At 47.3% G+C, this 21,706-nt stretch overlaps 1 protein-coding gene across 2 annotated transcripts in view; it reads left to right on the top strand.

Annotated features, from left to right (window-relative positions):
- PLEKHA2 (pleckstrin homology domain containing A2) overlaps positions 1–18,080 on the top strand; it is a gene marked incomplete at both ends in the record, with an annotated part of 43,137 nt that extends 25,057 nt beyond the window's left edge. For both annotated transcript variants that reach the window (XM_079726667.1, XM_079726666.1), the window contains 7 exons: positions 3,223–3,363; positions 4,165–4,311; positions 4,645–4,713; positions 5,067–5,137; positions 9,146–9,209; positions 17,216–17,293; positions 17,718–18,080. In XM_079726667.1, the coding sequence (XP_079582793.1) occupies positions 3,223–3,363; positions 4,165–4,311; positions 4,645–4,713; positions 5,067–5,137; positions 9,146–9,209; positions 17,216–17,293; positions 17,718–18,080 (933 nt within the window). The remainder of the gene's footprint in view (positions 1–3,222; positions 3,364–4,164; positions 4,312–4,644; positions 4,714–5,066; positions 5,138–9,145; positions 9,210–17,215; positions 17,294–17,717) is intronic.
- Between the last annotated feature and the right edge of the window lie 3,626 nt (positions 18,081–21,706).

Below are 21,706 nucleotides of genomic sequence, written 5' to 3'. Positions count from 1 at the left end.
TTGCAAATGGGAACCCTGTGGGCCTCCCCCATCAGAGGACCCTCCACGGTGGGTGAAAGGGGCCCCACCTTTCATTGGGATTCTGGGAGATACACAAACCAAGAGGATGAACTTGTTTTCAAGATCTGGAGTGTAGTTATTGGTGAGTTTGCCCTCCACAGGCTGATTCAGAGTCTCAGGAATTGGAAACAGCTTTGCAGAGGCTCCAGGTGGTTGGCCAGAGGCAGCCCACAATGCAGGGACATGAGTAGTGACAACCAGCGGTTCTCCGGGTGGGCTGACGGGTTGAGAGGCAACACAACAGCCAAGTCGCCAGGAGTCCTCTTCTGGCCACCGTGAACGCTGAAAGGCCACTTCCCTCCTTCTTTGCTGGGTTTCAGGAATTCATTTGGGTCATTTGGAGGCAGTTGTGGTGTTCCACGGTGATTATATCTCTGGACACCCCAGCACTAATCCACATCCCTAAAGAATTCTATCATATCAGAGCAAAGCACAGAGAAATCGGAAAGGGTGGTCCAGGTAGGTAGGTAGTGGTGTTTAGCAGTGGGGCAATTACTTCATCTCAGTGAGCTTTAGTTTACTTCATCTATGAAACGGAGAAAATAAGACCTACCTGATAAGATCGTCTGAGATGAGAGATAACGCAGTAAAGAGATGGATACTTTGCCTGGCACTGAAGAGAGGCCCAAAGCAATGGGAGCTGTGGTTGTTCCTCAGCCAGAAGGAAAGGACAGGGTGGATTTCTGGCCCAATCTGGAGAGTTGGTGGGCAGAGGCCACCATGGTCTAAGCTGAGTGCACAGGCCAGGAAGAGGGGCCCTGTCTCCTTTCTGGGGCCCCAGTGTAATCGTGATGGTCTCAGTCCTTTCGATAGATGCCAGGGGGTGTGGCCCTTGGTCCCTGTCCTTGGCAGGCAGAGTTCTCCTATGGCCCTGAGCTGTGAGCTCTTTTTTTTCCCCCCTGTGGCTTGCAATAGTTTATTTTTTTAAATTAAAAAACAAAATGTATGTATTTATTTATTTATTTTATTTTTGGCTGCATCAGGTCTTAGTTGTAGCACGTGGGATCCTCTGCTGTGGTGCGTGGCCTCCTCAGTGCGGCGCGCGGGCTTGTCTCTAGTTGTGGCGCACAGGCTCCAGAGCGCGTGGGTGCTGTAGTTGCAGCTCGCGGGCTTAGTTGACCCACGGCATGGGGGATCTTAGTTCCCTGACCAGGGGTTGAACCTGCATCCCCTGCATTGGAAGGCGGATTCTTAACCACTGGACCACCAGGAAAGTCCCTTAATTTTTAATGTTTTTTTTTTTTTTTTTGCGGTACGCGGGCCTCTCACTGTTGTGGCCTCTCCCGTTACGGAGCACAGCCTCCGGACGCGCAGGCTCGGCGGCCATGGCTCACGGGCCCAGCTGCTCCGCGTCATGTGGGATCTTCCCAGACCGGGGCACGAACCCGTGTCCCTTGCATCGGCAGGCAGACTCTCAACTACTGTGCCACCAGGGAAGCCTTAATTTTTATATAGCTTTTAAAAGTTCCTTTCCATTTGCAATTATCACAAAATATTGGCTATATTCTCTGCATTATACAATATATCCTTGGGCCGTGAGCTCCTGAACAGTTCGGATTCTTAGGTCTTTCTAGCTCCCAGGGTTGTAGAAGAAGTGGAAGAGGATGTTAGTTTTTCTCGTGGTGTCTGCAGTTACTTTCCTGGCAGATCCACACGGGGTGTTGAGTCCTTGTGAAGAACAGGCTTTTTTTTTTTTTTAAATTTAATTTTATTTTTTATACAGCAGGTTCTTATTAGTTATCTGTCTTATACATATTGGTGTATACATGTCAATCCCAGTCTCCCAATTCATCCCACCATCTCCGCTCCCCACCCTTCCGCCCCTGCTTTCCCCCCTTGGTGTCCGTATGTTTGTTCTCTACATCTGTGGAAGGACAGGCTTTGTGATGCTGTGGGTACTGCATCAGCAGCGTCAGGGTCTGGTCTCTGTCTAGGTATTAATCGGCTTTGGGCAGAAAACTGGACTACTATGGGCCTCTCTTGTGATGAAAAATTTTCCAGTATAAATGAGAAATGGACAAGGAGGAAGAAAAGTGGCCACATGAATGAGGATAAATGACCTCGGGTTGGGAGGACATTCAGGACTGTGGCAAACTGAAGAATCTGTTCCCCATCCGAAGAGTGGACAGCTGCTTCGCTGGAAATCAAGATTTTTACGTGAAATATCCCAGATTTTAACAGCAGATTGAAAAACACACTGGATAGGACAAATGAAACACAGTTGGGGCAAGTCTGCCTTTGGGCCACCAGTTTGCAACCTGTGGGCTCAAACTTGCCCTAAAAATTCCGTGATTCTTCCATCAGCAGCGGTGCTCGAACTCCATCATGGAGAGGAGCCAAGATAACTCATTCCACAGAAAGGGCTGCATTTGTACATGTCAGCACCATTTATAAAAAGTTACTTAGAATTTGTTGACAGTTAAAATACTTTTGTAGTTTTATTCATATTTCTAAAGTGTTGAAATGTATAGCCTCTATCATTTGATGACCGTGACAACTGTATGACTATGTCACTCAGTTAGTGACAGGTCAGGAGTTACACCCCAGGCCCTGGGGCTCCAGAGCTCATGCTCCCCGAGTCCTGTACCATATACCACAGGCATCTTACCCACTGCTGAGCATGCTTTTCTCCCGTCTTCACGTTCCCGGCTCCTTTTCGTCCACCAGGTTACTGTTTCAGCATCTCTCCCCTTGGAGACCTCCACCACCCGCACCAGCCACGCCAAGCATTCCATTTCATGTCGTTCCCCTACTGCTGTCAGTCTCAGCTCCTGTTTATTGTCTTCATGGCACTCGCCATGATTTGTAACCATTCTGATTGTTAGTCTTGCTCTGTATTTTTGGTCAGTCCCCCTGATCAGCAAGTATGTGGTGTGCGGGCAGGACATGTGTCTCTGTTTGCTGTTTTCCCTTCGGTCTCTAGCCAGGCAAGGGCTGACTCATAGTAGGTGCTCAGTACATTTGTCCAGTGGGTGTGCGTGTGGTGGGCGTGGCTTGCTGAATTCCTCATCTACAGGTTTGGATGGATGGAAGGGTAGCGGGGGAGGGGCGTCGTGCTATAATTTCGTACGTTAGCTCTCGTCCCCTCCCCCTGCCTGCTGTTGCCTCCCCACTTTTCCTAGGCCTTCTGTTCCCCGTTAACTGTTCTCTCATTCTCCCCAGGTACCCAAAGTTGGGAACCTGCCCCTGACGACCGAAGTTCTCAAGAGCCTAGCAACTCCTCTGGCCCTAGAGAAGAAGCCACAGGTGGCCTACAAGACAGAGATCATCGGAGGCGTGGTGGTACACACGCCCATCAACCAGGTGCTGGGGCCTGGGGCTGCCAGAGGGTGGAGGGGTTCGGGGGTGTCCGTGGTGTGTCAGTGACATGACAGAAGGGCTGGACCGAGGACGGGGTGAGGGTAGCGGAGCCAGTGCACATGCGGTGGTCAAGAAGATACCGGCAGTGCAGAAACTGAGGCCACCGCATCTGAAGCTCTGTGGCAGTACGGCACTTGTGAACCCCGTGAGAAGTGGGGTCGAGGATGGCTGGAAACAAGCCCCACTGTCCCTTGGCCTCGTCCGGTTTGCGTTCAGAGTCTTCCCTTTCTCCCGGGTCTGCCCAGCCTTCCCAGCCTTGGTCTGTGAACGCACCCCCTACAGTGCTTTCCCGGGGCAAAGCCAAAGGTGTTTTTTTCTGGTTTCTTTCTTTCTTTTTTTTTTTTTTTAACAGCTTTATTGGAGTATAATTGCTTTACAATGGTGTGTTAGTTTCTGCTGTACAACAAAGTGAATCAGCTATACATGTACATATATCCCCATATCCCCTCCCTCTTGCATCTCCCTCCCACCGTCCCTATCCCACCCCTCTAGGTGGACACAAAGCACCGAGCTGATCTCCGTGTGCTATGCGGCAGCTCCCCACTAGCTATCTGTTTTACAGTTGGTAGTGTATGTAAGTGCATGCCACTCTCTCACTTCGCCCCAGCTTACCCATCTGGTTTATTTCTCACTCGACTGCCATCGTGGCCCAAGAGGAAGAGATGATTGGCCGGAGAGGGTGGGGTCAGGGGTGTGGCTGCGTCAGGAGGGGGAGGCGCTAACCCTGCAGCTGTTTCCTTGTAGAACGGTGGGGATGGGCAGGAAGGGAGTGAGCCCGGCTCCCACGCCGTCCTTCGAAGGTCTCAGAGTTACATCCCCACGACAGGCTGCCGTGTCCCCACCGGGCCCCCCCTCATTAAGAGCGGCTATTGTGTGAAGCAAGGGAATGTGGTGAGTGTCCATGCGGGGGCTGGGAGGGGTTCTGGGGGCCCCGGGAGCAGTGGGTGTGGGCGAGGCAGAGGGGAGGGCAGTTTGCAGGGAGGAGCGTGGAACCAGCCACGCCCAAACCGCCCAAACCAGGGAGAGGCTGGGGTGGGGAGAACTCCCGCCCCGCAGCTCGAGGTGATCCGAGGAGTCGCCCCATGAGAAGAAGTCCTTGCCCCTGACCCCCAGCGTGGGAGCCTGGCTTCGGTGGGGCGGGGTCCCCAGGAGCTTAGAACCAGAACGCACCCCCGGAAATGCTGGGAACTCTTCTAACATCCTGCTCTTTACCCTTTATTTCAGCGCAAGAGCTGGAAACGGCGCTTCTTTGCGCTGGACGACTTCACCATCTGCTACTTCAAGTGTGAGCAGGTTTGTAGTCACTCTGGGGCCCGCCTGAGGGGCCGTGAGGGCAGAGGCACAGGAGTCACACCCACGTGTGTGTGTCTGAGCAGAGATGTGGGCACACAGACTCCGGGGGTGCTTGTGTCTAACCTCTGTCCGCCTGGTGTGCGCATCTTCACGGTGACGTAAAGTGGCCTTAACTCCCTGCCTTCGTGGTGAGGGCCACAGAGCATCTTCTTAGATTTCTTTCCTCTCTTGATTATTTTGAGACCTTGTCTTGTTTGCCACCTGGTTTTAGCCAGTCATCTCTGATGATGATGGCTGCCTGGTCTGGGCGTTGGGCTGACAGCCTCATGCACTGTCTGTCTGTTTCCCCCCAGGACCGAGAACCACTGCGTACCATATTCCTCAAGGATGTTCTCAAGACCCACGAGTGTCTGGTCAAGTCTGGGTAATTGTCCCTGCTTCCTCTTCTCTGGTCAGAACTCCGTGCGCCCTCTTAACTCTTTTTTATTTTTTTAACATCTTTATTGGAGTATAATTGCTTTACAATGGCGTGTTAGTTTCTGCTGGATAACAAGTGAATCAGCTATACATATACCCCCATATCCCTTCCCTCTTGTGTCTCCCTCCCACCCTCCCCATCCCACCCCTCTAGGTGGTCACAAAGCACCGAGCTGATCTCCCTGTGCTATGCGGCTGCTTCCCACTAGATACCTCTTTTACGGTAGTCTATGTAAGTCCGTGCCACTCTCTCACTTCGTCTCAGCCTTAACTCTTCTGTTACTCCCCTTCTGAGGCTCCATACCAGAACCTTCTTCCAAGAGCAGGAAGATGTGGTCTCCTTGACATCTGTGGCTGACTCTCCACATCCAAGCTGCCGCAGCTGTGAAAGGGCGCTGGGCAAACCTATCCTCTTACCATTCCCTTACTCTCACTCCTGAAATGAGCCTATGGGATACTTTTCTGATGGAGAAAAAGAAAGGATACAGAACAAAGGAGAGGTCCTTCTCAGGTGTCAGCTGCTCATCTCACAGGAGGACTGGGCTCGGAGGTGGAGGGGGACTGTGCCCTTCGTCACTTGCTTTTCAGTGCATCTGCTCAGAGCCCTGTTTATGCCAGTGCCTCGGCCCTGAACTTGCTATGCCTTTCTCCTCTCGTCATTTGGACAAAGTCCCTGATGTCTTCTTAACATGAGGATGATTCACAGCAATGCTCTTGGGCAGGACGAGGAAGTATTTTTAATGTGTTCCTGTTTCCACTAGGAAATGGTCACCGTTTCCAGTGCCACAGAGCATAGGACGAGTTTGGGACCTGGGGCCTCTTCGAGGGCTCTCCCATATCCAACACCCATACAGGTGCCCCTGGAACCAAACTTTAGAGACCCAAGGACATCCGGGCATCTAGCAGTCCTCATTTGGCCCTCAGTCTGCAGTCTGTAGGGGTATTATATTGAATCTCTGTCCCACGGACTGTGCATGCAGAGCCTGCGTCCCCAGGGAAGCTGTTAGCAGCAGACTGACTGTTCTCACGTGAAGGCTTGGGAGGGTCTTGCATGAAAACGAGGTGTGTTGTGGCCCAAGGAAGCAGGGACTGTTGTGAGCCTTGCAAACGGCAGTTGCAGAGTGTGGAAGATGAGGGAAGTTCCCACCGACAAATTATCATTCGTGAAAGGTGCTACAGATGGAAGTTGCAGAAGTGTGGCTCCAGAGGTGGCAGTGGGTGGAGGAGAGATGGGGCTTGTTCCTGACCCTGGAGGCCCATGCAGGTTGATGGGCGTATTGGGGCAGCTTAGGGAACCCAGATAATGTTTGTTCCTAAGAGCGCTTTGCACTTTGCCTGAGCCAGAGTCAGACTGAACTCCGAGGAAAAGACTTGAGGGAGTTGAAGATCCTCGGGGAAGGAAGTTGCCGAGGCCCTGCAGGTTCCAGGCCTGTGAGACTGGGGTCTCCCAAACCCAGTCACGGGGGTTAGGGCATCTGAGTAGTCAGTTAACGTTTTGTTGAATTGAATTGAGTTGAATTCAAAGGCAACATGTAGCCTGAGAAGTAGGTATGAAAAGGGTGGGGATTTCCTCCCTGTTTTGCTTTTACCTCCTCTGTAGTAGATTACATGATTGTGCTGTATGTGCATGAATAGTTTAAAAGGTTAAAGCATCTTATCCGGAAAGAAGAGCCATCTCCACTCAGATACTCAGAAAGGAATTATAATAGCTAATGAAATGCATTTCAAATGGCCAGTATGTGACATTCATTGTACCAGGTGCCTCATATAACTTACGAGATGCCTTATATAACTTATAACTGATCTTTGTGGTAAGAAGCTTGGTAGAGGAGGGCTTCTGATTTCCATTTTACAGTTGGGGTAGAAAGGCTCACAAAGTTTTAAAAATATTCCTAAAATACCTTTGCCCAGTGGAGTCAGGATTGGGTCCCCAGGTCTGTCTGACCCCTGATTGCTGTCCCCGCCCATGTGGGTCTTTAGTCTCATGCTCCTCCTTTGCCCAGGTGACCATGTCACTGGCAGCGCACCTGCCGTTTCCTTCCAAGTCCTGATTCCTGAAGCCAGCCCTGCCTGTGATCAGTCCTTTCTTTCTTTTTCTTTCTTTCTTTCTTTTTTTTTTTTTTTTTTTTTTAATTTTTTGACCACACCACACGGCACGTAGGATCTTTGTTCCTCAACCAGGGATCAAATCCGGGGCTCCCTGCAGTGGAAGTGCAGAGTCTTAACCACTGGACCACCGGGGAAGTCCCCCTGTGATAAGTCCTTTCTTGGAATTATTCTAACTCTCGGCATATAACATGCAGTCTAACATCTGACAGTATAGTTTTGCTTTTTTATGTTCTTTCATGGGGAAGGAATTAGATCTTTTACTCCTTATATGTTCCCCACGGTGACTGGATACACAGAGCAGGCATTTCACCCTGTAAATAATTTCGGCTGATTGGAGGTTTGTGGCTGAGCATCAGCTACCTCTCGCCTTCTTCCTTGCGGAAGTAGGGTCCCTCTTCCAAACCTCACACCCAATTTGAAGCATCCTCAAGTGGTCTATTCTCTCCTTCCCTTTTTCCTCTAGAGCATCCAGTCCCCTTCTGAGAGCAGGGATTTAGTGAAGCTGATGCAGTTGCTGTGTGGATGGAGAAAGGCTTTGGAAATAAGAGATTCAGGTCCCTTAGGAGAGGCACCTGGTAGTGGAGTAACTAAGAGTGTAGACTCTGGAGTCGGACCCGGTTTCAAATCCTGGCTCTGCCGGTTCCTTACTCTGGTGCCATGGACAAGTCATGGAACCTCTCTGAGCCTGGGTTTCCCCATCCATAAAGTGGGGAAAGTCTTACTGCCTCATTGGATTGTTGGGAAGATCGGATGAAATAACACATTAAAAAACACAAAGAAGGGCTTCCCTGGTGGCGCAGTGGTTGAGAGTCCGCCTGCCGATGCAGGGGACACGGGTTCGTGCCCCGGTCCGGGAGGATCCCACGTGCCGCGGAGCGGCTGGGCCCGTGAGCCATGGCCGCTGAGCCTGTGCGTCCGGAGCCTGTGCTCCGCCGCAACGGGAGAGGCCACAGCAGTGAGAGGCCCGCGTACCGCAAAAACAAAACAAAACAAAACAAAAACCCCACAAAGAACAGATTGGTGGCTGTCAGAGGCGGAGGGTGGGGAGTGGCCGAAATGGGTGAAGGGGGTCGAAAGATACAAACCCCCAGTTATCAAATCAGTAAGTCCTGGGGCTGCAGTGTGCAGCACGGTGACTGTGGTTGACGGCACTGTGTTCTATACTTGAAAGCTGCCAAGGGAGTAGTAGACCTTCAAAGCTATACTCTCATCACAAGAAAAACAATTGGAGTGTGACGTACGAGACAGTGATCATTTGCAGTGTATACAAATATCAAATCATGCCGTACACCTGAAATTAATACACTGTTTTTTATCTTACAAATATACTGTTATATGTCCATCTCTCAATAATATAGATGTATGTAAAAATACATATTTAATGGAGCATAATGGACATAGAACAGTATGTGCTTGTGTATATATATATAAAACCAATAAAATTTTCATCTACTTGACCCTCAAATAAAAACACTTGAAACAGTACTTCTCACCAAGCACTTTGTATCAGTACATCTGAGCCACTACAGAAGCACACAGTCGTAGACGGGGTGGGGTGTGGTGCATGTGAGGCAGGAGGTTTTGGAGGCCAAGGAGCTTTGTCCTGTTAGAACTGGTGGTGATGTGTACTGGGGAGGGGGATCCATGGGGATGGTTAAACCACTTGAGACCCTCCAGGAAGTGAAGCTAGAGGAAGCCCTGTAATGCCTTCTGAGGCAGGGCAGCAGGAGGAATGGCCTGTGAAGCCCCTTTTTAGGGTAGGGGCCACAGGTACCTGCCTCGGTGAATCAGGTCCTCAACGGGTGACCAGCATGCCTGGTAACTTTCTACCTCTTTCTCTGTCTAGTGATCTGCTGATGAGAGACAACCTGTTTGAAATAATAACCAGCTCCAGGACCTTCTACGTGCAGGTAAAAAGCTCGCTGCCAGGAGACGCTGACGTTCCTTCTCTGTGGATGGTGCACTTGTAGGCCTGCCTTTCCCTTTGCTTTCTCTTTTATTTTGTTCGAAGTTTCTTGGTGGTAAATTTAGCCCCCGATAGTCAGAGTCCCATTTTATTCTAAACAGGATGTTTGCCAAAAGCTTCCCAACCGTAAAATAATAAGAACGGGTTGAGCCGCTGCACTGGGGAATGTGAGTTGGTACCAGCTGCTCGTAGCTGCTGGGCGCCAGCTCAGCAGAGAAAAGGAGAACTGGTCAGTGGTTTCACTTCTCCCTTGGAGGGTATTTATAAGCCCCGTCTATGTGTGGACAGCACTGTGTGCGGAAGGACAAAAGCACAGAGGGCCCTGTGCGGGCACCAGGTGCACAGCCAGCTGCACAGAGAAAGCCATTGTTTGGGCTCCGACGGTTCAGCTCTCAGAAGCATCTCCCCTCCACCCACAGCCTTGGAGTTCTCCCAACTCCTTCTCAAATCATAGGAGCTAGAAAGGCAGATTTCTAGCCTCTAGCATGGCCTAGACTTTCAAGGCCAAGTCCTTGCTGCAGCCTGCCTAGCCGTCCACAGAGCGTGCCTTGATTCCTGCAGCCTCGCGGTGATGGTGCCCGCCTAGCGCCAAGACTGCCATGGAGTGCGTTGGTTGAAATGTGGGGCTCCCCGACCAAAGCTTCTCAGGGTTCCCCGTGCGCTCCCCACTCAACACCCTCCCTTTCGTGAGGTCGACCCTCACCCATTTCGTGAGCAGCAGGTCCCTCTGAGCGGTTCCCCCTTCTTGAGCCCAGCAGACATGCTAGCGGCCTGAGGCATCTGTGTGTTCCGTTCATTTAGACAAGCATCTGGGAAGAGCTGTGGAAAAGTGCTGCTGGGGCCCTAGAGCAGCCTCCACGGCCATTCAGGGACATGTTTGAGCTGTCGGTGCACCAAAAGAGTTTCCAGTTCTTGGACTTGACAGATGGGGTGTTGCCTCATCCTGGGGACCCCGCATTGAACAGAGCGGATCCTGAACCCGAGAGGGAGATAGTCAGGTAAACAGGCAGTTAGAACAGTGTGCTGAGGTGGGGAGGGCGTGTTGGAGAGATGAACGCAGGGGAGCTTTCGGGGCGGTGAAACCGTCCTGTGTGATGCAGCAGTGGCAGATGTGTGAAATTGAATTTCACAGCACAGAGCATAAACCTTTAATATATGCAAATTTAAAAAATGATTTAGGAGGTCAGGTGATCCTAGCATGGCATGCAGAATATGACCAAAGAACCTAAATGTGTTACAAGTATGAAACAACCTCACTCGTGGGGGTGGGGGAATAAAACAACAAAAAAACAAAACAAGGAAGCAGTGTAAGAAGGGCTACCCTTAGAGTGAGTAGTGGTTGCCATGGGAACTCCCAAGAAGGGTACCTCCCCCAGTCGCAGGGAGTCAAGGGAGGTTTCCTGAAGGAAGATACACCGAAGCCAAACCCTTGGAGGAAGAGTGGCCCAGGCAGAGGGAACAGCAAACAACAGGGGTTAAAAAAGCTTGGAGATGAAAGGGGCACAGGTGCTGGGAAGCTGATATGGAGGGCCCGTGGCCTGTGGGCCTTGTTCAGGAGCTTGTATTTTATCCTGGGAGTTAGGGTCCTTGGAGGTTAAGCTAGGGGAGTGACCCAATCAGATCTGCCTCCTAAAAATCCCACTTGGGCAAGTGACCTAAGAGCCTTGTTTTCCTCATCTGTAAAGTGGAGATGAGAGCCCTCAGTCCTGGTCCTGTTGATGGGATGCTGGCGGTGATGTGCAGTGGAGTGTAGGGGACAGGTAAGAAAAGGGTTAGACAGGAGCCAGGGAGATCAGTGGGAAGGCTGCTGTAATGGTTTCAGTGAGGGATAAAGGAAGCCTGAACTTGGATGGATGGAGAAAAGTGGAAACATTTGAAGCTACTGATAAGTCCTTTCCAGGACTTGAGAGTTGATTGGATGTGGGGTGAAGGGAGCGATTATGCTCTGGTTAAGAGTCTAGAACAGAGCCTTGGACTGGAGATAGTGATTTGGGAAACATGAACGCCAACCAAAAAAAAAAAAAAGTTCAGAAGACACTGCATCATTGGCACGAGCGTCTGCACATTGACCAGGGCCTCATCATCATTTCTGTCCTACTTTGCCATCTGCTCCCACATTTCTAGGATAAAAGAACACTCACATCCCCCTGAATAAATAAATGAGCAAATGGACAAATCTGTATATAGCACCAAAACTCAGAAGGTTGGAGAAGAGTAGAGATGAAAACTCTTTAAGTATATGTATTTATTCATTTAAAAACAACAACTATAAACTCGTTTATGTTAACACAAGTAACATTTAATGAAAAATAATGCTTTCTAAAACAAAAAAGCAACAGGAGTAGCATTTTTTAAAATATAGTTTTGCAAACCTCTTTAATGGCTGGTTTATTAGAAGACAGCAGGATTCTCATATCTGCTTCTGCACTCAGTCTGTGGCCATATGTTGTTTTGATGGAAGAGTATGAAGAAAATCTGGCCCCGCAGAGACATGTATTTGGAATAAAGGGATATTTTAATAGCTCTTTCAGATAATTGTGGATCTTCTTTGATTCTATACTGAAACTTGTCAAATCGTAGTTTCTTAATGTTTAGGTGCTGTGTGGAATCAGAAGCTGCTATCAATAAACTTTCATACTCTTACATTAAAATCCATTGGTCAGTTTTGCACTTTGAATGGATCATACGTGGCAGGGCTGTATCTAAAGGTGGGATTGGTTCTTGGGGAGAGGTAGGGGTTATTAGCTTGTTGGAAAGGGAGGGCTGCAGAGGTTGGGAATGAGATTAAGAAGGAGATGGCTAAAGCTTTTGGACAGCTGCAGTGGAAGTAACCAGAGGTACCTATGGGAAGCCTTTTATTGATGGCCCATTAGAACTCAGTGCTTGAAACCATTGCAAATGTTATGATACCAGTCTCATACCAGATAATCAAAGCTCATCGGACTGCAATAAAACCACAGACTGCAGTGACACATTTAATACCCTTTGTTCCTCTCACCTCAAAAACTGCCCTCAAGGACAGAAACCCTACTTTTCCTTTTGAACCAAGCACCATAAACATGTACACACTTAAGCAGACCAGGAAGAGACGAAGGTATAAGCTTGGCACTTCCCTTCTTGTTCTATTGAGTTTCAAGGCTTTTTTTTTAGTCTCTTAGTAATTCACCACAGGGTGGGTGGATTTCAGCTCTGTGTTTTACTGGTTCATGGAGCTACCTTTGTGATGTGGTTTTAAGATATTTTTGAGTTTTTGATGAAAGCTAAGCACAGGCTTTCCATAAAAGATAGATATACACATACAATGTAATTTTTGCATATAATTTTTGAGGTTTCAGTTAATTTCTGTTGCCAGTGGAATCCAGTTCTTAAAACTACTGATAGAGATTTAAACTGTGATCTCAGTAACGTAATATCCTATTTCTTCTCATGTGGGATCAGTATCTGCTTTTCTCTTTGAATAATATATATATTTTAAAATAAATTTATTTATTTTATTTATTTATTTTTGGCCGCGTTTGGTGTTCGTTGCTGCGCACGGGCTTTCTCTAGTTGCGGCGAGCGGGGGCCACTCTTCATTGCGGTGCGTGCGCTTCTTATTGCGGTGGCTTCTCTTGTTGCGGAACACGGTCCCTAGGCGTGCAGGCTTCAATAGTTGTGGCATGTGGGCTCAGTAGCTGTGGCTCAAGGGCTCTGGAGAGCAGGCTCAGTAGTTGTGGTGCAGGGGCTTAGTTGCTCCGCTGCATGTGGGATCTTCCCAGACCAGGGCTCGAACCCGTGTTCCTTGCATTGGCAGGCGGATTCTTAACCACTGCGCCACCAGGGAAGCCCCTTGAATGATGTTTTAAACATTAGTGAACATTAAAATAATGTTTACTACTGTTTATTATCCTCATGGCTGGGTTCACTACCTAGGTTATCTGACAGAAAAATGTCCTTAAACGGAATTAGAGCATTAGGGAAGAAATGTAATTAGCAAACAATTTCTGTCTCAAATACTAAATGTTTTAAGAAAGAGATTTAATTGTTTTTCCCGTCATATTAGCAAAGGTTAAAAAAATTGTAATATTTAAAAAAAAATAAAAAATAAAAGGGAATTCCCTGGCAGTCCAGTGTTTTGGACTCCACGCTTTCACTGCCGTGGGCCCAGGTTCCATCCCTCGTTGGGGAACTAAGATCCTGCAAGCCACGCATTGTGGCCAAAAAATTAAAAAAAGTTTTTTAACTGTAATATTTAATTCTAACAAGGGTGCATGTAACATACATACATATATATATATATATATATATGTTTAAATGAAATCTATATTATTAACTAGAAATCACTCTGGCCATATATAAGAGGAGCCTTAAAAGCATAGATACTCTGGGACTTTCCCTGCGGTCCAGTGGTTAAGACTCTGCAGTTCCACTGCAGGGGGCGTGGGTTCGATCCCGGGAACCAAGATCCCACATGCCATGTGGTGTGGCCACCCACCCCCAAAAAAGCATGCATACTCTTCAGCAACTTCCCCTGGGAGCTGAAGAATCTTAAGTATGAAAAAAGCTTTATACACAAAGATGTGAATAGCAGTATTGTTTATATTAGAGAATTGGAAATGATCTGAACGAATTTTAGAGGATCTGGATTCTTGTGTTTGAGTTTCCAGCTGTTAAGTCAGGTGATTCCCAGTGTTCTCTGATTCAGGATTTCTTGCTAAGTGGGGCTGGGGTGAGCACAACTGGGCTGGTTGAGTGATTGCTCCTAGAGAAGGAGTGAGTGTTTGTTTTCTGTCTCCAAGGACAGTCAGATAGGTGGTCTGTGGCCTGTGGGCGGGGCGTTCTTTGCTATGGTGATAAAAGGACTAAAAGTAGCTTAAAAAGCTCTGGAAACTGACTATTGGACTCTCATCATGGGGGTCTTGCAATCTGTTTAATGAAAATGTTCCATCTCCTGTGTGATGCGGGAGACCTTTGTCTCTCCTTTAGCTCCCATCCCCATCTTTCCCTCTGTCTCCTCACATTTCCCCACCAAATCAACTTCTGTTCCCCTAGAAGGGAAATCTGTAAGAAATGCTTTTCTGCTGATGGACAATTTAATTGCCACCGTCTCATTCCAATTCAAAATCGCCTTTCTTCTCCCCCAAATATGTTATCTTATTTGGGTGTTTTTTTTTTACAGAAGTTCCCTTTAATTATCTTTTGCTCATATTATTTTAGTTTACTTGACAATGACAATAATTTACATGCAGAGGCTCTTTTCATATTGACTTGATAAACGCACCCCCCCCCCCCCCCCCGAGTTGCAACTTGCTGTCTTCTACATTACTTTTTGTTTCCAGGGTCATCTCTATAATGTAATTGACTAGTGAAGTAATTAAGAATTTGAATATGACTTTCTACATAAATTAAGAAGCATGGGGCTTCCCTGGTGGCGCAGTGGTTGAGAGCCCGCCTGCCCATGCAGGGGACACGGGTTCGTGCCCCGGTCCGGGAAGATCCCACATGCTGCGGAGCGGCTGGGCCCGTGAGCCATGGCCGCTGAGCCTGCGCGTCCGGAGCCTGTGCTCCGCAACGGGAGAAGCCACAACAGTGAGAGGCCCGCGTACCGCAAAAAAAAAAAAAAAAAAAAAAAAAGAAGCATGCTGTAATATTATTCTGCTTACAGTTGAAAACTTTTTTAATAAGCAAAGTATTCTTTTGAAACTGAGATTGGAAAATACAATGTATAATTGGTCACTTTATCCAGAGAAAAGCAATACAGCTAAGGTGAATTGAGATATAATACAGTTTTACTTTAAATTTCCTAACTGTAGAAATAGACATTAGCATTTATGGGTAACGTTATTTATAATAGAAATAATTATTAATATCTTTTCAAACAACCCAAGGAATCTGAGAGACTTCAAGAAATATAGACATGTGTACAGAAATCCTTAAGAAGGCTGAAAAGAATACAATAGAAACCAGGTAGGCAGTGAAGACCTGGTCACCCTCCCGTCTGTAAGCCATTTTATGGGGCTGATAAACAAGCATATTAAGAAAAAGTATGGTATCTTATTTGATCCCAACAATTTTATCCTTTAGGTAAGAATTATCCACAGTTTGAGTATGAAGAAAATGAAATTAAAAAGTTGTAGGGAGGGCTTCCCTGGTGGCGCAGTGGTTGGGAGTCCGCCTGCCGATGCAGGGGACACGGGTTCGTGCCCCGGTCTGGGAAGATCCCACATGCCGCGGAGCGGCTGGGCCCGTGAGCCATGGCTGCTGAGCCTGCGCGTCCGGAGCCTGTGCTCCGCAATGGGAGAGGCCACAACAGTGAGAGGCCCATGTACCGCAAAAAAAAAAAAAAAAAAAAAAAAAAAAAAAAAAAAAAAGTTGTAGGGAGAAGGCAGCAAACATATTTATCATATTGGAATTTAAGGCTTCATCTGAGTCCCTCATATAATAATAACAACAAAACAATGACTAATATGAAGCCCTTTCTGCGTATCAGGCACTTTCAAACTGCTTTACCTAAATGAGTTCATTTAATTGTTCCCAATGGTTCTACTTGTGGAACAGGTTAGCTAGCCCTGCTATCAGTAAAATACTTTCTGGAAGAATCTTGGAGACCGTGTCCTGGTTATCTTTTTAGACTAGGGATGGATTTCTTTTTCTGGGAAACCACCAGGTTGTCAAGTAACTGGGAAGAGAAAAGTCCAGGGAAGAGAGAAGGCAGGTGAATTTGCAGCTATGATGCGTGACAGGGGTCTTCTCCAGGGGCACCGTTGCTGCCTCTCTTTGGCCCAGCGTGCCAGGGTGTGAAACTGTTTCCCTTGTAAGTGTCCTGCACACACCTAACCAGGGAGGGTTGGTTTGGGGACAGGATGGGGTAAGCATGCACATTTGAGGGTTTTAAAAAGACTGGTCATGTATTACCTTGATATAATGCAAAGAGAAAGAATCATTCTAGGGCTGGGGAGAGTGAGGGGTAGATGTGGAGAATTTTGCAGGCCAGCGTGTGTGGTGTTTGCATTCACGTATGCACGGGCATGCAAGTGCACGCTGGTAATTTGGGGTGGCTGTATCGGGAAGGTGCAGGGTGACAGACAGAGGTTAATAAAACGTTTCTGGAAGTCAAGGCTTCGTTCAGTCTTGGTCCCATCTGTGTGCCTGGTACCTGACGTCACGTGTCACCCTGAGTAAGGCCTCAGTAAATGTTTGCCAGGTTCACTTGGATTCAACTCCTGTAAAGCTGGAAAGCACTGAGAATTCCCAGGGCTCTGCGTACTGTGGCTTGGCTTCTGATTGTCCTCTTTCTTCACAGAGCCGCTGCTGCCCCCTTCTGGGGTTGCTCGGTATTTCTGGGGGAAGAACTTTTTAAGGCCCCGGCTGTGCCCTCCCTACATGTTGGTGAGCTTGGTGCTGCAAGTCTAGCAACTCTTGAGGCCTGGATGGGACTCAGGACAGACCCAGATCACTTGTGCTTTGAGAGAAGCCCTGTTCCTGGAGAAACCACCTGTCTGGGAGGATTTGGTTTTAATGGGACTGGAGCTGAAAGTGGGATCATTTGTTGGGATAGCTGTGGTAGAAGGGTGACTGCACTGGGTGTCAGGAGAACTGGAATCTAGGCCAGCCCTAAACCTTGGGCTCTGGCTTTCTGGGCTTCATTTTCCTTTTCTGTAAAACAGGGGGTGAGGCCAGGCCGATTGTGTTCCAGAGGGGGTGAGGGACTTCAGTAGTGATGGGCCTCAGCTCTCCCTCTGTCACGACCTCTGCCCCACTTTGAGCCCTTTTATTTATGGGGTGACAAATATGATTTTGCTGGGGAAAAAAAGTGTCCTCAGAAGTCTGAAAGCCACTGGCCTAGATGGTCTCTGAGATCCCTTCCAGCTCTAATGGTGTGATTTTATGAACTTAGAATTGAGTCACAGGCGTGAAAACTGAAATCACAGCGCCAGACGTGTCTCTGTAAGTGTGGTGGGTGTTTTGCAGGCAGACAGTCCAGAAGACATGCACAGCTGGATTAAGGAGATCGGGGCAGCTGTCCAGGCCCTCAAGTGCCACCCCAGAGTAAGTCACTTCCTTCCTGTTCACAGTCACTGTCAACCTCGTGATGAGTTGTCCCGAGTGGGTGGGTTTTATTTGGTGACGTAGGGAAGCAGCCCGGTGCCCAGATGCAGCTGAAGCCCCGGGCTGTCTCTTTTGACTGGTTTGGGTACAAATTTTTATTTTTTGTTTTTTTCAGTAGTTGGAGGAGGTGAGGTAGGGTTGGATAGAGAACCAGAGCTTCTGATGTGTCCTGCACATCCCCCTGCCAGGCAGACCTTGACCCTTCTGGAGTGAATGCCGCTGGCCATATTTAATTTCTGTAGACGCGTGTCTCTGGGCCTGTGAGGGTGGTGATCCTGGAGGGGGTCCTCTTCCTGGGACCTTGGGATAAACATTGTCAGGAAAACTCTTACTTTCCTTTTTTTCCCGCCTTTTATTTTTGTAGGAAATGTCCTTTTCTCGATCCATTTCTTTGACCCGCTCTGGAAGCTCCAGCCTCTCAGGGGGGCCCAACTCTGTCTTGGGCAGAGGGCGGCTGCCTCTGGAGGAGAGAAGGGCCCTCTGCAAAGCCCCCTCCGTGGCTTCCTCCTGGCAGCCCTGGACACCTGTCCCCCAGGCTGGGGAAAAGCTGCTGCCCACTGAAGAGACTCCTGAGGACTCTTTGTTCATGCCTCGACTTGGGGAGAGCAGTACTTCTGGGGTGCTGCCCAGCTCCCGGATAAGGCACAGATCGGAGCCCCAGCACCCCAAGGAGAAGCCATTTGTGTTCAACCTCGATGATGAAAACATACGGACCTCTGATGTGTGATGAGGCGCAGTGCCCAGGAGGGAGGGGGAGGACTCAGATGTCCAAGGGGCCGTGACTCAGTTTCTCCACCTGCTGGAGGACAGTCAGAGGCCTTCCTGGCACTCACATCCCTGTGGAGCTCTCTTGGGGGAGGGGAGCGCCCAGCTGTTGTTTTTTTTTTTTTTAAAGTCAATGCAGTGTTTTTAATTCGGGAGAGTCACTAGGTTAGACCTGTAGGCTTGCTCGGTGGAGAGCGGGGTGCCTCTTACTTTGACTCTTCCATGGTCCACCTGGTGAGCGGAGGTTGGAAGTCCAATTTCATCCCTAACCAAGTTTTAGTTCCTTGTCCTTGTCTTATTAGCTTCTTCCCTTTGTTTTCAGGCCGGGCGCAGAACCTTGAGGCCAGTCATCTGGTTTTATCCTATTCCTGTTCATTGGCTGAAGTTTGACTGTGAAGTAGGAGGGTGGGGACGAACCCAGCTGAAACTGGGGGAGGCGGTGGGGGACACCCAGGCTCCAGCTTGGCCTGGATACATTCTGAGGGGAGGTGTTAAAATCTGGACGCTGGTCGGGGGGGCCCTGAGTGTCGACCAGGGTAGATTCCCCCCTCCTCCGGGGGACCTCCATAGGGGAAGAAATAGGGACCTCCATAGGGGAAGAAATGGGGACCTCCATAGGGGAAGAAATGGGGACCTCTTGTAAGGAATGGGAGAATGCACTCCCAACCCCAGTGCATCAGCCAGTTTTGGGAATTACTCTTTGACCCCAAATACTGTCACTGTGAGAGACAGACCTGCCCACGCTGTTGCTGTGTCAGGCCCTTAGGATGGGTTTATCAGTGTTCAGTGCTGAGAACAGAACAGACATTGCCCTTGATAATGGCGTTGCTTGGAATGTGTGGAGGGTTGATGAGTGTATGATAATTCACATGTGTGATACATCAGGTCTGTATTTTAGAGTTTGAGAGTTGCTTTAAAGCAGGTGCCGGGAAGAGATGGAGTTTAGTTCATCCAGTTAAAAAATTTTGATCCATGTTTTCCAGACAGAAGAAAAGGTCTCTTTTCGCAAAGACAGGTTATCTTGGGTCCTTGCCTCTCAGCTCTTCTTTCATGGGCCGATAGTAGTCTAATTTTAAGTGCTGTATATTGTATACCTTGGCAGATTTGCTTTCTTTCTGTTCTTTGTGTTGCCCTTTGGATGATGCCTCGTGTCTGTACTTGCATGATGAAATCTTGTCATCTGACGAGGTTCTATGTACATACCAGTGAGGAGATAACAAAGATAATCTTGAGAGATATTTATATCTTTAATAAAATAGAAACTGTGCAGAGAAACATTGATTTAGAGCCTATGCATTGCTGGTTAGAGATTTCCCAGGGAGAAGAGCATAGATTGTATTTCCCATCCCGTATTTTAGGATGTACCTTCTTCCATTTGACAAGAGATCCTATTTCCAGGGTCCCTGGGAGAAATTATCTGTCCAGCTTATGTGGTGAACGGCTACTAAGGTTCCCTAAAGGGAGGGAGCTTAACTCAGTTCTATCTAGAACTCTTTATCAGCTAGATCAGTTAACTTTGTCTTTAAATTAAGAATTAACGAGTAGAGGAGGAGACTATGATCAGAAAATCCTTAGTGGCTTGAGGGAAATCTGTTTGTTTGTTTCGGGCAGTGTAGTTTCCTTGAAGTCTGTGTCAGGTTGAGAACTCTTCTTGACCATACTGCTTTGGAGATAACTTTCACTTAAACTGTTTGCCCTAGTGGTCCTGGTATAAAAAAGGAAATCTCCTCTAGATTTCTCTCTCTCTCTTTTTTCCCCCTCTTTTCTGCAGCCTCCTGTATACTTTTGTCCTTAGAAATCCCTGGTTTAGAGATTATTTATTTATGAGTGATCAAGGTGACAACATACTTCAGGTAGCCTGATTTCAAGAAGCCATTACAAATTCTTAAAGTTCTTTGTCTCAGGTTTCATCTTCAGATTTTCCTCAAGAAAATTCTTTGGCTAGGTGAAAGAAAGTGCACAGAGATATGGAACTAACAAAGATACATTGGGAACTTTTGAGATCTCTGTAAACATTCCCTAACTCATGGAAAGATGTCATCTCCTGGTGTTTAAGTTGTGAAAATCTACCCATTTCTTCCTCTTTTAAATAAACTCTCTGCTAGATTACTACTGCTAAATTAATTGGCCATTATGGTAAGCTGATCTGTTTCTTATTCATTAAGGTTCATTTTGAGAATGTATTAAATTAAACATACTTATAAATCCAGATTGTATTATCATAATAGAGGGGAAACAAGGATTCTAGTTGGCAGATACTTGGGAATTCCAAGTTAGAGCGTTGTTAATGTAGTTCCAACACCAGATAAATATAATTATCTTCAATGAAGCTTAGAGGCATTCTCATTGCCAAATCTTATTTCAGAATTCCTTTTGTGTTCATATTTCTTAGCTTCTGGTTAATTTCACATCACACCTTTTAATGTCACTACACATGTGAGCCAAAGATGGTGCATATACGACCAAAGCATTTGGTTTCAAATGTGAAAAATGGGACCAAATGGAAAAAACAAGGAGGGGATGCAATATCGATTAGTAGTTAAGTGCATAGGCTCTGGAATAAATTTGTTTTTTGTTTTGTTTGTTTTTTTTTTAAAAAAAAGGAACCAAAAAAGGTACTGCATTTTTGTGTGTGTGTGGAATAAAAACATTCTCTGAGTTGTGCTGTTTTCATAAGACTTTTGACGTGGTCTTGACCCACTGTGTGTAACAATTTCAGGTGTCTCCCCATAGGTGAACTATTACTGTCCACTGTTCTTGAAAGTTAAGGAATTGCTTGCTCAGGGTCAGCTGATGGCTGGTGAACGTAGTTTGGCCTTCTGCATTCTGTGAGATGACAGTCGTACTAAGGTGTCCATCAGGTAAAGCGATCTCAGGTGAAAATTGCAGAGTTACACATCTGTTTCTGAGTAGAATGCTGAGCTCCCATGAGAAAGAGTCCAACTTCATAGTTCACTTGAAGCAGAAGGTGGTTTGTTTTTGTTTTATTTTTTTCCCCCTGAATGTAACTGTGCTCTGATATGGGCTAAAAGGATCCTTAATAAATAAGTGGCAGATTCAGTAGTTGAGCAGTGGGATTTGATATGTTTGTTTTCACTGTTAACCAGATAAATAGGCATAAGGAAGTAGCAGAGTTTTGGGAACTGAGTTTCCCAAATCAGCTTTGTTCATAAACTTTGAACATGTCAGAAATGGACAGATTTATGACATCTTTTCTACCAATGTCACTTTTTTTCCTTAGTCCCTTTTTCTCTCTGTTACTGCCTGCAGTAGTGAATTAGTCACTCATGCTCCGTAGAGTTTGAATAAAGCGAATATTTGGCCAAAAAACATACTGTTTGACCCCTTCCCCCGCTGCTCCCCAAGGTGTAGCATGATTCTGTGTTTTGAACCAGTTTGTTTCAGCTGTGAAATGCACTGACTGTAGGCTGAGCTGAGTGCATGGAAACTCTTATGCTTCTCATTTTAAGCGATCTCCTACTTGGTATGTAGCAAAAAATAATTTTCTAAAACTGTTTTGTCGCTTGTTTTATAATAAAAACCATGTGAAATACTGAAATAGGGTGTGTGTTTTCCTAACTCGGATCG

Source organism: Hyperoodon ampullatus (assembly GCF_949752795.1).
Source record: "Hyperoodon ampullatus genome assembly, chromosome: 20".
Lineage (NCBI taxonomy): Eukaryota > Metazoa > Chordata > Mammalia > Artiodactyla > Ziphiidae > Hyperoodon > Hyperoodon ampullatus.
This window is presented reverse-complemented; position numbering and strand designations above follow the sequence as displayed.